The 18,834-nt window shown below is 39.3% G+C and overlaps 1 protein-coding gene across 1 annotated transcript in view; it reads left to right on the plus strand.

Moving 5' to 3' along the window:
- The window catches only part of PTPRK (protein tyrosine phosphatase receptor type K), a 320,227-nt gene that overhangs the window by 147,410 nt on the left and 153,983 nt on the right, over positions 1-18,834 (plus strand). Inside the window, exon 6 of the mRNA XM_059835338.1 lies at positions 5,985-6,278. Coding sequence (XP_059691321.1) covers positions 5,985-6,278 — 294 coding nt within the window. The remainder of the gene's footprint in view (positions 1-5,984; positions 6,279-18,834) is intronic.

Consider the following 18,834-nt stretch of genomic DNA (forward strand, 5'->3'; position numbering starts at 1 on the left):
AGACAGCCAGGTGTCCTTTCAGGCAGGCACAAGTCCAAAATAAACCTTTTTGTCTTAAATTCTGAATTTTTTATCCTAGCAGAGCAGTACTTCCTAACGATTTTGGAGTGTTGAATGAAAATATTTCTAGTTCATATTAAAGATATGCTGCATGCAGAACACTTTTTCTAAAAATAAAAGGAACCCGGTACTTGTGCTGAAAGTCTCCATGGTTTGTTTTTATCCTCAAACTTTTCATAGCTCATTTTGTGACCACCTTCACGACTGCATAATTTCTTTCAGTTGTACTTTTTTGTGGCCTTACATATTGTTATAATTTTCTATTTTTTTCCTCTAACATATAATTTATAAGAAGACACCCAGCCTTGACTGAAAACACTCAGAGAATGCAGAATTTCCTACAGTATTATCAGTCATTGTTCTTCAGTTACTATTCTCACTGTTAAATTTGTGGCTTAATACTGTATTTGAATTTAAGCTTTCAGTCACTGCTTCTTGTTAATTTTTTTTTTCCATTGGATTAACCAGCTTTAAGATTGAGAATTTTGTTTCCATATTAGTACTTGACTGCCATAGTTCTTTCTGCTAAATCTCATACATTTTCTCCAACTTTGGAACAAACGTTCCTGGTTCTTCAGTTTTTCAATATTTTTTTTAAAACGTGTGAATCCCTAAAGCCGTATGTAGTCTTCCAGTACAGGAAGAGTACTGAAGCAGAATAGCTGTTGCATGGGATCGGCAGCCTGCTTCCCCACGCTCTTCTGGCTCTGTGCCGTGGGTCTTCTGACGCAGCTTTGCCACAACACCTCCGTTTGCAATCTGGAGCCCAGCGCAGAGGCACCAGCACGCTTCTGCACAGGTCCAGCTCCTGGCAAGCAGGGATTTTCCACTTGGCCTATATGCCTTGGGTGTCTCAGACTGCAATCCCTAGGGCCCCTGGTCCCAGGGGGCTTCATATGGCAACGATCGTGCTCTAACTATCCATAGCCAGTGCGGGTCAGGCACTGAACTTCAACTAGAAACCCGGAGTACTTGCAAGAAATGTGCAGACATGCTTGAACAGCTGTGCAAGAAATTTCCCTAGAAGAGGAAATGAGTTTGATCTAGGTAGGAGCCAAGTCAGTCTTGAGTCATTTGTGGAAGCATCTCCGCTGTAGTCCCCAGAACATCCAGTATTAGCTATATTTATGTGGATTTACTTGTTTGTTTGTTTGTTTCTCTGAATTATGAAAAATTTTAAAGGAAATTTATATTCTTTTGATTTACCTGCTTTCTTGACAGTGTATGGTGTAGTTAAGACATACTGATTTTAATTTCTGGAGGGGTGAGGTTGATGTTGGGCTTCTTTTACTAAATGAATGCTTTGTTATACTTGTAAAAATCAAGCTTTTGATGATTACCCCTGTTGTATGTATTTGGTTAAACTGTTGATACCCATCAGCATACCAACTGTATAGCTTTGTGTAAGGTATTTGACAGAGGAGGCTTGGCATGCCATCACCAGAGGGAAGGCACACTGCGCACGTGAGCAGAAGGAGCTTGCAGGCTATTAATGCAGAGTATTAATGTGTGGAGGCTCCGTACAAGGCAGGGATGGGAAGGAGAATGGCAAGAATGAAGGCATGCACCTATCTTCTATGTTCGGGCTGTGTGGTGAGCAGCCCTCTCCTCCCCACCTCCCCAAACCCTTCTGCTGTGAGCAAGGTTAACAGTCTCCTGTGACTGGTACATGTTATGCTCAGCGATTTACATGACTTCATGTAAATAAATAAGATTTTATCAAACATCCATCTATTATCAGCTTTTCCTCCAAAGTGGGACAACTTGTAGGATTCTGGTTTGGTTTGATTTTATTTTTTATTCCTGCTTTGAACTGATCATTAACAGTATATGATTACCACAAAGATACTAATTCAACTCCCTTCCTTTATTTTAAATTTAGGAGGTGTTTAGTTTTGGAGGGCAACATAGTAGGGCTATTGTCACCCAGGCTGAGCAAATAGCATTAAGCAAGATAGTATGCATATGTTACTTGGGAATATAGAAAGTTTTATGCATACTAGTTACTGTACTAATAACACTAGTGACCTTTTCTGGTTGCTTTTTCTGTCTATGAATATATAATTTGCATACAATATTGAATATTAAGAATATGACACAACTACTTAACTGTAGGAAGACTTATAGCTGAGGTTGATGCTGCATGCTTATTTTAGTCATTGGTGCCTAAATATCACAGTGCATTTAATATGTAATGTCATATACATACTGATGTGAGCATAATGTACTGCTAGTAGCTCAGCAGAATGGGAACTTTGTACTGACAAAATGTCAGTCTTAATTTTTGATTAACTTAGCTGTGGGCATTTTGTGTCAAAACCAGAACTGGCCAAATACTGCAAAATGCTATGCATGAAAATAGTTTCATTTCTTTAATGTCTTGCAGATGTGCAAGTGCTCTTTTTATATAGTCTTTCAGAGATGTTAGTGGTCGTGAGTACTGGAAGAGATTTCGTCAGATTTAACACCTTAAAGCAGTGGCTAAAAAGTATAGTCGGAAAACGAGTCAGTAATTAAACTAGTCACGCTGGAAAAGGAATTCTAAAGTTTGTGCTTAGCAAAAGGAAGAAACAAAACTCACTGTGCAGGGTCTTTGTTCAAACTGTTTAGCGCGTGTTTTCAGTACGTATTGGAACCATGATTCTACTGATGACTTAATAAACCATCCATGGGTTGAAATATTTTTTCATAAAACGTTGTTTAGAACCTTTGTGGCTGTTCACAGAGGGATCATGGCCAAGAAAAGAGGAACCCTGCTCAGTGAAAATTGCTTGCTAGAAATACTGTGCCTTGGCCACATCTGCTCATAGTAATTGAGGGGGGGTGAGGGGTTTTTTTTGACAGAAATGAAGGGTACAGTTCCCCAGTTTGGTTGCAGTGACCAGGGCAGCGGGGGGACGGAGGGAGGTCACCTGCCTGACCTGGCTGCGGGTGTGGGTGACTGGAAGCCACAAAATGCATTTGCCATAGCGGCCATCTGCAGACAGAGTGCCTCGGCAGGGCCAGGCCGGACGGAGGCTGCCCTGATGGGTAACTGGTGTGAGCCTCAGCTTTCTGCAACACTGCCTCTGATCCGAGCTCTGAACTCTAAAGCTGTCACTTGGCTTGACTGAAGCTGAGTTTTTACATTGTTTATAAACCAGACCAAACTTCTGAGAGGGTGATTTTTCTTTGAGGTTCCCTTTCATGCATCTCTTTCTTTGGGGTTTTTCTCCCCCCCTCCTTTTTTTTTTTCTTCTTTTCCCTCCCACACCTCGCATGACAGATTTTTCATTTTTGACAGACTGACTTCTCAGGATGCTGCAAAACAGTGTTCTTCACTGCTAGGTGGACCCAGATTGCTATAGTGAAAAGCCAGCAACATCACTTTCTTGGAGGATGTGAACTGTGTTTAAAAACCCACCAAAAGAGGAGTATTGTTGATACGTGTGATATTTGCTATGGGAATGGCAACCAGTACATTAATAATGGCTTTTGCTATGGGAATGGCAACCAGTACATTAATAATGGCTTTGTTCTGTCTTTTAGTTACCAATGGCAATTTTTAAACCGTAAAAGTTTCAGGTTGCTGTATATGTAAAAGGAAATTATGTGATTTGAAATTATAATTGGGGTATATTTGATGGATCTGGTTATAGAATAACGAATTAGAATAATTAATAGAAAGTTAATTGGGTAACATCAGAAAAGTTTAGCCTGGTATATTGGGATTGCATGCTTCAGTTGATACTTAGTGTACTTTTGGGATTTCTGGTTGCACCTCACCTCTGGTTCTGATAGTATATTGTATTATGAAGAATATTAATAATGCTGCAGAACAATTACTTGTTCATTTGCTAACTGATTAAAATTCATGCATAATTTATTGGAACTGGGAGAGACTTTATAAGTAAGTCTCCTTGTCCTCAAGAGCTTAAAAACAAAATGCACATGCTAATATAAGAATACGCTTTACCTCTTAACATAAAAATTTAATATGCAATGGTATATTAGTCTCATTAATGTGAGGTTTTATTTGTGATAATCACGCTCTTAATCAAAGCGTATACTTCTAAACATAGCCTTATGTTTTAGAGGTTTATAACTCAGACTTGGTAGCGTATCATGCTCATCAACATTTATGTTTTCTACTGTAATATACACTGACCTTAGAATTCATTAGTTTGACATTTAATGTGTTAGTTCCGCAGCAAATAAACTGCCCTTATTAAGCCCGGCTGCATTTCTGAGCTTTGATGCAGGTAGGTATCTAAATTAGTTCATATGCACATTTCTTGCCAAAACAGGATAAAACATGTTAATAATTAATTGAGATACTTTCTAGAGTTTTGTATATCCTGAAGCAGAAACAGGAACACCTTGGAGAGTTCACCTTTTCAATGCCAGGAAAAGAAAATGATCTCCACTTGCAGCCACTACTGCACGTACACAGATTCCCTGGTCTACAAACCGAGTGGCTTGAGGCACATCTAGTTTAGAAAAGAGTCTGCAAGAAATCCCTTTGTACCAAAATGTGGGAAACCTGGTTGCTTACAGAGCTGGTAAATACACTGTTGGGAGCTAGCTCTGGTATCTGGAGGGGAAACTTTACTGCTGGACGTAGAGAACCAGGGAGTCGTTAGCCAAACTTCGCCATGCAGGGAGGGTAGGATGTCAGGGGAGGTCTGGAGGCCCTCTGCGAGCCCCTCCATCACCACTCCTCCCCACAGGCTCTGTCAGTGATACTGGTGGGGTCATTCCCGGGAGGCAGAATATGTGCAACACATCTGCATCTTAGCTTCTCTTGTGTAGAGGGGTGGGGGGAGCGATGATGAGAAGGACCCCCCTCTAGGGAAATCTTACAGTCTATGCTTAAATGTTATTTTTAATGAACTGGCCGTGAGATCGTTCTACCTGCTCAGAGTTGCCACGTTGTTAGTTCTGCATCGCTGCTGCGTGAAATGCTTGCGTGCTTTGAATTTAGCATTGTTGCCTAATTAACTGAAACAAATTAGTTGAAATATGAGCCATCTGGAATGAAAATGAACCTTCCGTGTTTATCAGCGGATTCATTTTATTAGAAAAGTACATGTTGCTTGTGATTCGTTTCTTAAAATAAATTACGCCGAGGCAATGTGCTACTTCTCTATGTAAACATTTCTCAGGGTAAGGGGTACTTCACCTCCCCGCCTGGTCCATTGTTACCTTTTCACTTCTCAGCTGTGTTGAAATATTTAGGCGGAAGCTGATGAGAACAGGCGAAGACAAAAGGCAGTGTACATCATATTGTTTGAGTTTCTAAATCAGCAGTAAGTTACTGAAGAATAAAATCATGTTATATGTTGTTGCTGTACGTCTTTATTTTGTCATTCTTCTGGCAGTTTTCTTCAGTTCGGAGTATGCTGAATGCCTGTAATAGGCATCTGTATCTTTTACCCTAACCGCATCTGGGGGGTTTCAAATGAACTGCAGTGATACTCATTTTTAAGAATATTCTGTGCAGGGCTAGTGTATCAACTATTGCAACTGTTTATTTAAGGAAAGTACGTGTGTGGCTTCTGTCAATAAAAGAAAATCAGTTATGTTTCTGAAAATCACAGGTTATTGCCATAGTAAATTACATAAATGAGCATGAACCCGGATTTTTTTCGGGAAAAATGTTAAGAAGTAGCAATATATAAATCAGATAGGATTTTGTGGTCCCTAGCTGAGATTTTTAAATGGAAAAAATAGCATTGGGCAGATGCCACTGGTGCGTCACTCGCTTCTATCAGCTGAAATTCTCCTCAGCTCTTCTTCATTGACGTCAGTTTGATTTTGCTTTCGAGTTTTGAAATCATTGCTGACCAAAACCTGACAACTTTCTGTGGAAAGAGCCCTCTTCTTAATGGGTTTTCCAGATTTTGTTTTATCGCTGGCTTTTTTTTTTTTTGTTTCCCCTACAGAGCCGCCTCGGCCGATAGCACCCCCACAGCTGCTGGGTGTTGGGCCCACGTACTTGCTCATTCAGCTGAATGCCAACTCAATCATTGGGGACGGACCCATTATCCTGAAAGAAGTGGAGTACCGAATGACATCTGGGACCTGGACTGAAACCCATGCCGTCAACGCGCCAACGTACAAGCTCTGGCACTTGGACCCCGACACCGAATATGAGATTCGGGTCCTGCTCACCAGACCGGGTGAAGGTGGGACTGGACAGCCAGGACCACCACTCATCACCAGGACCAAATGTGCAGGTGAGCGCTGCTTTGGAAAAATGAACAACCAAAAAAACCTATTTATTTAATGATTTAATTGGCTGGCAGGCTTGTTGACTCCAACTGTAGCAGAACTTAAGGGTTCCCGTGGCACCCACAGGATCCCCAAGTGTCCAAGCCAATATGGATTTGCTGTGTCTCCCACTTTGCCTGGTCACTGTCTAGGTTGCTCATTGCTAACTTTGGGAGGGTAGGTTAGGATCTGAGATGTTAGAAAGCTAAGAAAACATTTTACTTCTCATGTGGGGAAAGAGACATTATCATTTCTAGAAAGGACAAACCACCTGTTTTTTCACCTTTATATTTTCACTTGCACTTTAAGTAAACTTGCGCATAAGGGTTCTTGCATGGAAAAAGAATGTCTTTAAGAAATAGAATTTTACAAAAAATGTAGTCTATTTTTGGGTAATTTTTCTTCTTCCAAGCAGATATGCATGGCCTGCCAGAATCTCTGACAACTCCTAAAATACAATAGTAAATATTAAGAGTGTTTTCTTTTCTCCATTTTTGACCTACCACCACCAAAATCATGTGCTGCTGAACCTTGCAGTCTGCTTCTGGTTTTTTTAGAGTGCCCCTATGTGGCCAGCGCCAAGATGATTAAGTAGTGCCAACTTGTGTTATATGCTGTTCCTTCTAAAGCTACTTAAAGTTACTTTAATCTCAGCTTTTGTAAGAAGAAAGATAATGCCTATGTCTCATAGTTGCAGAGGAGAAAAATTATAGATTTGAACATCAGACTGGGAGGCAAATAAGCAGAAATTAAATTGTGGGTTTTTTTTCCTAATCTCAGGATTTTTAGGGCCTGACTTAAAGTATTTTAAAGTTTGCACTATATTAGATTTAGCAAAGAGTGCTGATAACCATCTATTCAAAGCTGCACTAAAATGGTAAGAATGAAGAGCTGCAGTTGCAGATTTCCATATGTCGTGTACATGTATGCATATATAAAATGGAAATATAAATGGTTGGTGACAGACCTCAGTGGGACAGCTATTCAAGTTCTCATCTAAGCATGGATGGCCACTTATTTTGTTTACTTAAGGAAGAGGGGCAGTGTCTGGATCACAAGCCAAAACTTCAAACGGACTAGGTCAATAAGTATGAATCCCAGAAAATCAGTCTTTTTTGAAATCGGGCGTAGTGTTGTTGGAAGCTGAGGCACACAGCTGGAGCAAGACTAAGCTGAAGGCATCTTTTGGAATTTGTGATCTTATTTACAATTTAGTCTGTCTTTCCTGTGAAGTAAAAGTATATTTGTTTCCACCTCTGTTAAGATGACAGTCGTTGAGCTCTAAGTAAGGTTAAAGCATTGATTTATTGGACTGAATTGGTTTAGGCTTTGTTCTGAAAAAGTAGGAGTTTGAAAACAGCTTCTATTTTAAAGAGAATGAGCTGAGACTAACAAATCCTAAATGTTTGGGTTCTTTTTCCTAGTGCTTGAAAAAATATAATTTCATTTACACACTGTGTGACAGACTAAAGCTTTTTAATGGGAAAGGAAAAGAAAGGCAGTCATGATTTATGTGACATATTTTCAGAAGCCAGTTAGGGGAAACAACGTTATTGTGAGTGTGATTTTATTTTGAATTTGTTTTTAACTTAACACTCACATATAAGGCATGAAAATCTAGTCTGGCTTGAGACAAATTTTCAACTCAATTTAATCCACTATGAAATGAAGCAGATAAAAAAAATCTGAACTTCCATGACAGTATTATTTTGATATTAATAAAATTTTGAGTTGTTTACCTTGCAGTAAGACTGATTCTTCTTATTTCATGAAAGCAAAGGTGAATTAATGTTACTATTAACTAGTTTCAATTGGAAAAAGGTGATGAGTCAGCAAGGGTTGGTGGAGACTGAAGGACTGTGCCCAGCATCAGGCATGAGTTGGGGACAGCACCAGGCTGAGCAGCAGGTCAGCCTGCTGCCTCCTCACGGGTCTAGGAAATGAAGACAGACCTTCCTTTTCTGCAGCGTTCTCCCAAGGCTTCTATAAGATAACTGCAAGCTCAAGTCAATATGAATTGTTTTTTAAAATATTTTGCTTGTAAAAGGCGAACTATAAACATAAAAATTAGTCTCTTCCAAAGAGAAGTTTTATAAGAAAAGGCAAAGCTAATAATGGAATAGCTCACCCTGCAGTCTCTGCTGCTGCTGGTATTGTACAAGTGACTGGCAGGTGATTTACTATGCTGTATTAGATGATATCTCTGCAGCAATATCTTCTTTCTGGAGATTCTTCAATTATTCCTAATTCTTGTTTCTGGCACGATGACTTATTTTTCAGAGAGATACTCTCTTTTCTGTCGATGTTCTTTGTCAGTTTTGTCTTTCCATAAGTATTGTACGTATTAGTTCAAATTCTGAAACAAGTTATAATTGATTATCTGCTCAACGTCAAACGGTGTGGCAGGAAATAAGTGAATTTTCGGCATGAAGTTTGTCTACGCTCTGTATGGATTAAAAAGCACACATTAGCGAAGGTTGATCTGATGAGTTTTTAATGTTTACATTCCAAGTAGCAGCAATAGCAAACTCACTGACACATCAGTAAGAATAGGTTAGTATTCTGCTCTCTGTTTATTTAATATCTAAGCAAATATTAGCATTGTTTTCAAACAAAGATTGAAAATTATTTTTTCCATAATTCATTCAGTATTTATAATTTCATGACATTTTTTAATAACATATTATTGATCAGTTGGCCTGTGCTTTGCTGGAGATGTATCCTACTTCTGAACTATTTGAGCAATGGTTGTACTTATCTTGGCATCAGACATGCACTTTTATTATTAGGTATTTAGATCATTTTCCGTCTTCCTTATAGCAAAACCAGTGTCTGGCAACTCATTTAGTAAATGTTTCCGCTAGTGCTAAACAAAATTGTTTTCTAATTAAGAGAATTCTTCCACTAGTTAAAAGTCCTCCACCAGCCTGTTTGCCTGCTCGGCATTTCCCAGGTAATCTGTTCTGCGCTGAAGCTGAGTGATGGCATTTTGCTAGAAAACGTGCATGTTGTTTTATCAGTCTGCAATTAAAGAGAGTGCCGAGCAGTCAAACAGATGAAACCACTGAATATTTTTAAATGGCTGAAGTAAGACTAAAACATGTGAAGCAAAACATTATTTTCCGACACGATTCTCCTTAATAGCCGGGTGTATGCTTTGTATTTCCATTTCTAAGCGCTGCTGAAGTTGGTGCGGAGCGCGGCGTGTTCCCAGCGACGTGTGGTTAGGCACAAATCATTTCAAGCTGCTGATGCTGGAGGCTCCTTCCTCCCCATTGATCCTCGCAGGGCACCTGGGCTTTATTTCAGTATGACTATGCCTCTTGCCCAGTGTCATTGCTCAAATTATGCACTTCTGAAGCATTTTAAAAACAAAACCAAAGGCAGAGGGTAGCACTTTAATCAGAAGTAATCCTTAAGGCTGTTTTCTGTGGCTTTGGGGTGTGTTGTCCTTCTGAGCGTATTCTCTGAGCTGTGATTGCCTTTCCTTGGGGACGTGTAGAAAATATGTGTTAATCTAAAATTGTCCACTTAGCCTGCTTTATCAACTGTAAGTTAGAAGGTATTCTCTTACATTGGCTGCTGCTTCTGAGTAACAGCTCACAGCTCAGTTTTATGATTAACTGATATTTTAGTGGCAAAGGAGGTCAATAGTTCAGCCTGTCCAGAGCTTAATATATGTACACGGTGGAATTACTCGCTCATACTTTACTGAAGTTCAGTGCAAGGGTGTGATTTTCAGTAAAACATAAAGAATTGTAGAGCAGTTGGAGAAAAAGTCCTGGGTGGTGGTGGTGGTTTTTTTTTTTTTTCCAAATGACTTGATATTAGTAAACTGTTGCCTTTATTATTTGGTTTTAATAATAATAAAATGAGTAAGGGGGAGGAGAAGCTTTATAGCTTTGTCAGAGCTGAGAATGGAACGATATGTGTTGATGATGAATATTATTAATTTTTATTCTTTTTTATTATTTAATATTATTATTATTATTTATTATTATTATTATTCTGTTGTTCAAAATTGTTACGTGTCACTGAGACCTAGCTATCGGTAACAATCAGCCTCAAGGCACAATAGCGGAGATGCTGGTTCAGCAGTGCAGCGCTGGCGTACGATTGCCTGCAGTTGAAGGCTTGGGAGCTGGGCTGCTTTCTGCCTGCCTTTTTCAAGCACAGAATGTTTGTTTATAATTTGCACATTTATTAATTTTGAAAACAATGTACACAGAATACAGGATACTGCTGAATTTGCCTCTAGTTTAAAAAAAAGGGAAACATTTGGCAGGGGCGGGGAGCAAGCTTAAGGGTTTTTTCATTTTCTTGGGATTTTTAACAGAGGGGCCCCAGCGATGTTGCCATTGAGAAAGTGACCTTGCATGACCATCTGGAGAACTAAAATGTTGTTCTGGTTACATAAAAATTGTACCTGATTTTTAAAAAGAGTGGCGTGAAAGGGACGGTGCAGTATCAAATCTGCTTCTGCTGATGTACAACACATACAGTGCTACTTCAGTTGGTGGTTGCCTTTTACACTTGCAGGGTGGAGGTGGAGGTTTCAAGGTGGGGAGCTTGATTTATAGACTTTGCTGTGTGCTGTACATGAGAATTTAGGTTGTTGGTATGTGAGGCAGTGGGCTTGTAAAATTGGGTACAGTCAACATCACAGGAGGGTTCTGGAAAATACAGCACTGAATGGATAAGCTGTGCTCTTCGTTTGTGTCTCTTGCAGTAGTGCACCTTAAATTATTATTTAAATAATTGAAAGCTTATAAAAGTACAGATAAATGTGTAATTTTCAATCATTTAAATTTTTTAAAAAGACAGAGGGAAAATACTGACCTTTACAACAAAGCAGTTATCTTAATGTTTCAAACAGAAGCTTTACCTTTTTTCCCTCAAAGTAGATATCATTAAAGACTTACAATATAAAGAGAAGCTTAAATACATTCTGAGTGCTTCAATTACATGTTTTTATTACTTATGTTTTTGTTGTTTACAAGTTGAACACTTTGTTAGAATAAACTAAAAATGAAAACTTGAAATAAAATGAATGTGATACTTCTAAAAATTATTTTACATTTGTCATTGCAGAAGGGCCCACATTACACTAATATTTGTAAGTTGCTGTTGTTTTTACAAATGTGTTTGTCACTCGTGACTGTTTCTGGGCTTTTGGCCAGGTAGTAATTGGAAACATTTAAGATCTCACTAGCAGATACCAAATGCACCAATCTCTTGTTCCTTACAGGTTTACCAGTTCTCTATGATATGAAAAGAAAAGGTATTTAAAAGAATGGGGAAAGTCTGGACTAAGGAACTTAATCATATTCCCTTTAGGACTGAATACCAGAATTGTTACTGAGAGAGCGTCCTGTAGGAGAGCTATCTGATTTGGACCATTGGCTGGCACATGCAACCATGCTCTGCTTATTGCGCTGCTTGCCACTGTTCAGATACCCATACCATATATAGAATCCTAATGATGCTTATATCCATAAGAAAGGACCCTAGCACAGCTGAGTTACCTCGCAGGAGACCAGGCAGATTGCCTAGCCAAGTTCTTGTCAGATTGTGTAAATTAAGCATGGTGTCCTCTTTTTCAAAGGAGCGCAATGCTGATGACTCAGTTGAATTGGCAGTAAACTGCAAGTTCAGACACTGACCTCCCCTAAATTAGTTGTCAACTTTTTTTGTTTGCTATATTCAGCCTTGCTTAGTATCATTTTTTGGTATTTGCAGCTGCGAGCTCCCTCTGCGCTAACTGGAAACTTTCTTCCTGCGACATTGCAAGTGCCATGTTATCCAATGAGATGTGGGTTTCCTGAATTCTCTTGTGCTTCATTTTCGGGATAAGCTTTGTTCATGGCTAGTTCTTTATCATATAGGGTCATATTCAGCAGTAAATCACACTGTGGCTATTTAATCACGCTGATGCTTTTCACTTGGGGTTAGGGTAGCAGACCTAGGTAGGTGGGTTTCTCTAGTGTAGCCAACCACTTTTCAAAGCCTCTGTTGCGTGTAGTGGCCTCTTCCTTTGCCTTCTTTCTAAAGTTCCTGCCAGTGGATAGGGTGGGACGAGTTACCTACAGCAAGACATGATTATAGTCATTGGCACCTAAGATGCTGGCCAGTCTGGGCTTCAGTGCAAAGTCCACCAAGTTGAGGGAAGTCCTTTAGTTGAAGTTAGTGGCTTGCTGTCTGGTGAAGGACACTAGGTCAGGATACCACTTCATCTGTGTGGCAGAGGCTGGGGGAGGAAAAGGAGCAACTGCCAACTTCACCCAGAGCTCCCCTGCCTCACAAGTCATTTCTCCACCTCCTGTCTCATCTCGGCTTGTTCGGCAGCTTTTCCCAGAGCAGAGTGCACCACAGCACTGAGACCGTCGTGATTTATTCAAAGTGTGTATAACTAGTCAATAGATCACATTTCCAAGAGGAGCACTGTCTGTGGCAAGAAAATGTATTGCAGTACATTAATCTACGGTGCCCATTCCAGTTGTAAAAGAATGGACGTGGGCAATAATTCATATTGCAGCACTTGAAAATGCTATGGGTGCACCTGGGCCAGATAACTCAGAGCCTGATTATAGTTTCTTCAGAGTTTGGGGACTGATACTCACAGATTTTTGGTCTGTGTTCGCTTCCGAAGAATATGACTGTAGGTGGAGATAATCTTACCCTTTCAGAAGACTGGAGCTCTTTTTTGAACTGTGACTTCTATTTTCAATTTCAACTGAAGTAAATAATTTTTTAGTATGATTCATACTTTCATTTGGTTTGCTTTCATAATTAAGGTGTCTCAACTGTTTAGGAGTGTGATATTACTTTTATAGTATTTGAGAATTGGTAAGTACCTAAGTATAACAAACTTTTATAGGACTAGTTTTTATTCTACTTTCATTTATCACTCTATTAAAAATTAAGCATGGAAAATTTTAATAAGGTTTTGAAAGTTGCTCTGGTCATTGCAGCACTTAAATGCACAGTTTTGGAAACACACTGATTTTTCACTGTTATTTTGGCACTATAGGCAGAGTAGCGTAGAGTAAGTAGCAGGAGTGGTGATGTGGAAGGGTGGAAGAGGAAGGCAGTGCCAGCAGCATGTGCTGGGGGGAGGGATGTTGATGAGATTTCCCAGATGCATTCATTATTCTTTCTCTCTCCCCTGTATGTCTTTCTTCTCCAAAGCCATTGCAGAGAAATACCATGTCATTCATGCTAGTGAGAGGTCTGGATAAAGTTCAGATTAACATTCTCTCAAGATTAGGACAGGCTTCCCAAAAGCCCTGGTTCTTACGAACATTGATTCTGTGGGCTCTATTCTGCTAGATGAATCTTCATTTTTCATGTAGTTCTTGTTCGCTTTTTCATGTTTTCTACTTTGTTTCATTTTAAAAGTGGGCAGCATAATTCTTTCCTCCTGATTTGAACCTAGACTGTGTGAGGCAGAACGGAGTGAATTTGACTTTCTTAATGTTATTTCTCAGTAAATCCTCCTGCTGGTGCTGAGAGGGGGAATGGACCAGGTGTTGCTTTGGTATGGTATGATAATGAAATAGCTTCCATTACAACAATAAGTTGAGGGGCATATTAAGCAACAGCTGATGCCAAGTTACACCTCAGGTGATCAGCAGGTCCAGAATCCTAAAATGGCTTGTCAGGACTCTTAATGTTACCTGGTTTTGTTTGCTATTTTAAGAAAAATATAAACAAAAATCTGGAGGAGTCCTGGAAAATTCCAGATGACCTGAAAACAAACATTAAAAGATACTGACATGAAGGATCAGGATCAGCCAATTAATTAAAAGCTTGTCATCTTGACTTTAATTCTAAACAGAATAATGGAACAGCCAATACATGGGTTGATTAATGAAGAATTAAGAAAGTAATATAATTGGAGACAGTCAACAGGTTTATGGAATACTGATCTTGTCAAAATAACTTGATTTTTTTAAAATTAGATTACAGATTTGGTTAATAAAGGTGATATTGTTCTTCTCTAATGCATTTAATTTAATATAAAACATTTTGATTAAGAAACCAGAATAAAATCAACTCAAATGGAGAAGAACTGGCTGATATATCTAAACCTGGTTTTATGGATTAATTGAATAAACATTTCTATTTGGGTCCTATCAGGAACAGTTCACGTAATTTATAAAGAAAATGTGACTACGATAAAGCTGGCAAATTGCAAAAGATGATTAAAGTGGTAGAAAAAACCCACTCCAAAAGAGAATTGGGTTACTAATTTACAGTGTTTTGAGTTGAGTGCCGCTAATCTATGTTTGAGGTAGGCCAGCCGCAGTATAATAAAACTAGAGTAGTCCATATGTACAGCATCGAAGAAGGAGGGGCTCAGGCACTAGGCATGGGCTGACACGACGTGGACCTTTAGGGCTGTCACTTGGGCACTGTAACTAAAAGAGCTCCTGTAGTCCTTGGCTGTATAAACCAGAGTAAATTTTCTGACCCTTTCCTTAGTATTGGAGAATGTTTTAAAGTTTCTGAAGGTGCATATTTGAAATTGCTTGCCAAATTACTTTCCTTCTGACCCAAGGCCTTTATCCCCATCTCCCCAGCCCCGCCCCAAATCTGTGTAGGTATGGTGTTATACGAGGGGCTACTGTCAGGAGGATTAGGAAACCAAAATAAAAGAATTCTGGCAGAAACTTAAAATCTGGAAACAAAATCTTGTTTTTAAGGAGGTGTGACATGACCAGAATTAATATTGTTTTTAGAGATGCAGATGTGATTTTAGGCAATGATTTCTCATGTGGCTGGAATTTATTTCCCTTGTTTCACATCTCTAACCCCGCTGCCTTAAACAGCATACCATTTCATTTGTATACTAGTGTTTTTCATTTCGTACTACCTTTTAAAACTATTTCATTGCATGCAGTTTGTTTTCCAGGTCATTATTAATTGCTGAAAGCTATTTTGTTACTCTTGGAAATGGCAACATGCTTAATTATCATTCAGGTAATTAAACATTTCAGATACTAACAGTACCATAAGCACACATTTCACAGTTTATTACTTTTATTTTATAGAATTACGCTTAACGTGAGGGGCTGGTGAAAATATATTCAACAACGTACCTTCTTTTGTCTGCACAATGAACTCTACTAGGCTGAAATGTCAGAGCACGGGCACCCACTGGGAATACGATGTGCAGCATTCGCAGTTTACAACATGTAGCAGCTTAGATGATTACAAATAAGTAAACTGGTTCAATTGCACTATATTTCCTTAAAGTAACAACCTTCAAAGATAGCGCTGAACTGCGATTCAAGAAACTTGCTTTCTGTTTGTGGCTGTTTTGTCACCTTTGACAAATCAGTTCACTTTGCGTCTTGATGGCATTTGGAAAGCAGGGTTAATATGCATGTTTCGCCAGCAATTTCTCTCATTTTCATTTACCTCGTGATTTATTCAGAGCAAACACTTCTCTTACTTTTGTCATGCTGGTTGCAATGAGATCTTGGTTTTATCTGTCTGAATGCTTTCTACAGATAAATAGTTTGTAATTAGAATTTAGTACAATAAAGATCATATGTTAGAGAATAAATTTTTACTCATTCAGTGACAAATTTTGTTACTGATGGTCATGTGGAGGGACCTTCCTTGAAAATAAGTACAACTGCTCTGCATTCAGCTCTTAGTAGGACCAACATGTCTTTGTGTCTGTCCATGCAGAGTCTACTCTTGGTGTTCATTTGATACAGTAAGGGATGGGGTGGGGAGTGTGGGAAGAATGCATCAATCATACTGTATAGAAATCAGTGGAGATCAATTTAATCCGGAACTTAATTTTTTTTTTGGCTGCCTTATCACTTGTCTCTTATTCTCTGAATGGCCGTAATTAAGGATCACGTTAGTTGATCATGTGCCTTTTTTGTGTGTTTGTGCCACTACACCTCTAAGACTTTATAGGTTGCCATTACCAAGTTTTCTTTTTCTGTTGCTCAGCTTTTTTGATTCTTGGAACACAACCTTACCTCCCCTCCAACCCCAGGTATTCTTCCCTTCAGCCATGAAATCCAATTTACAAGTCAGAAGCAAAAATACGGATGCTTCTGTCTAAACAATGGATGAGGGAACTAATAATATGTTGTAGAAATTATTCACATTGGGTAATGTGCTTGTAGAAGGTTCGCAGATCATACGGTGATGTATATAGTATAAGAACCTATACAGAAAAGAAACAAGGCATATCTACAAAACTTTTTACTTCTCTTGCTTAGCAGTAGTTGGAAAAGGTGGTGAATGCATATTTGAAAGACAAATTTAGATGGTACACGTTTTTCATTGTCACTTTACTGATGGGCATATTCAGAGCGTATACCCATAGTTTATACAACGAGAAAAAATATATACAACAGTAATATTGTATAGAGATCAATAAACATAAATAACCATGCTCTTTATGTCTTACTGTGAATTATTTAGTCCTGAATTTACTAGTTGTCGTGTGCTTTAAATAAAGTCAGTTCACAAACTTAGGGTTTTTTTCCCCTGTGTTAATTTGATCTGATTCCTGCAGTGGAAACAAAAGTGCTACCACTCTTCAATATTGCCTTCACAAATCAGCTTATTGTCTCTGTGTTTAAGAAAGGATTTGCCAGTTTAAGGTGGGAACTCCGAGTCTGTGCGATGATTTCTGTGATGACTCCAGGTGATTTAAAGATCTTTTGGAAATGGATGTGCCGTGGGTTCCAAGCAGCGAGGCTTCAGCTGGGCTGCCGCGCCCCATCGGGAGCAGGTTCTGTGGAAGCCGTGTTCTCCTTTCAGCGTACTCTGAAAGTCTGCCTTGTGGACAGACTTCAATTAGAAAATGTCAGATGCTTCCATTAGACACTTTGTTATCCTAATCTCTTAGAGGCTTTGCATATTCTCTCAGTGGACACACATGTGCCCATGTGTGCTTTTTCCAGCCTCTGAAGAGCAGCCATTCTGCAACAGCAGCTCTGTGCAAGGCTCTTGCGTGTGATGGGCATCCTTCCTTCCGCCTGTCTAGACAGTTACTCATGATTGGAAGCAAATATGCAGCAATTGTGATAAAGAACAACAAGTACAAAAAAGCCTGTAGCCTTTACAATACGGTGTTTCAATCTTGGTTGGCAAAAATCTGTTTGTAACTATCCTACTATTAGTCTCACCGTCCTTGTGTTTCATCCCTTGCCTTACCCTTGGCTGGTGTGGGCTTGTAGTGAAGGTTAAGTGTCGAATAGCACTGACAACTCACAATGAAATTCTTTTGTCTCCAGTGCTGAAGGTCTATTTTTTGGAGCAGGGATTTGCTGAGTTGTTTTCCGCACAGATTAATTGCTGGTGAGAGCAAATGAGGTCCTCAAAGCAGTGCAACTTCTGTAACAGAAGTTCCTCAGTGGATGTGATGGCATTTAAAAGAACGTGGAAGTCATTGTATACGCTTTTTTTTGGGTTGAAATTTTAATAATTGAATCCATCTCTTTGAATTCAGCCATGTCAGGTGTAGTCTCCTTTATGAGGAACAAGAACATAAAGGAGGACATGAGCCTGCGCTGCTGCAGAGTAAGATACCTTAGTGCTGGGGGGCTGAGCATCCTTGCAGGTGGGCAGCATTGGGAAGCAGAGCTCTAACATAGTGGCCAGCCTGTAATGTTTTAATTTCTGCAAGTAAAGTGTAACTTTTCATCCTTGGTAAAGCGAGTGTCTAGCTATTTAGCAAGGGACAAAGCATAATGTCATCATTTGAGAGATGTATTGTCAACTTGGACAGGTGGTATTTAAGGAGCCTGAAGAGAGAAATGACCTGGCAGTCTAACAAGACATATCACAAGTGACTGTCTCAGAAAGAATGAGAACAAGACAGACAATTTCCATTACTCCTCAGTGTTAAGGTGCTAGCATTATCCCCTAAACAACCACACGCTCCAAGCAATAATCATGCACTGTCTTCTTCTGTACTAATATGAAAGTGGAATTCAATCTCTTTGGCACATATTGCTTCAGCTTCTGACTTGTCGAGTTGTTTCTCTGCTGGAGCTCAGCTAATATATAGTGAATGGGCTTTGTATACTGACTGAAATGGGGAAATAGTTATCCAGTTTCCTCTGAAGCCGGCCTCAGAGGTGCCTAGAATATGCTAGAAGAGAGAGGTTTTGGTTTTGGTAGCCTGTAAGTTATTGTCGGTTAGGAAAACTGTGAAACCTCAAGCCCTTCTTCAAACTGACTCCTCTTTTGCAGTCCATTCTCCAGTCTCAACTGAGTAGCCTGTTAGCAGTGTACTAATTCCCATAATAGCTTGGAGAGAAGCAATCGTTCTTTTTCCGCTGTCTTCCCAGCAGTGTGTGTGTGTGCTGGGTTTTATGACAGCATTTCATGCTTTTTTTTTTGACTTCTCAGGGGGAACCTATTTTTGCAATAGCTGATAGAGAGGCTCTACATCTTCTGTATCTGTCAAATCTTGCCTTTCAATGACAATATTCACTGTCATTATGATACTCTGCATATTGATGAAATACATTTTATAGTAAA

Source organism: Gavia stellata, chromosome 2 (genome assembly GCF_030936135.1).
Source record: "Gavia stellata isolate bGavSte3 chromosome 2, bGavSte3.hap2, whole genome shotgun sequence".
Taxonomy (NCBI): Eukaryota; Metazoa; Chordata; class Aves; order Gaviiformes; family Gaviidae; genus Gavia; species Gavia stellata.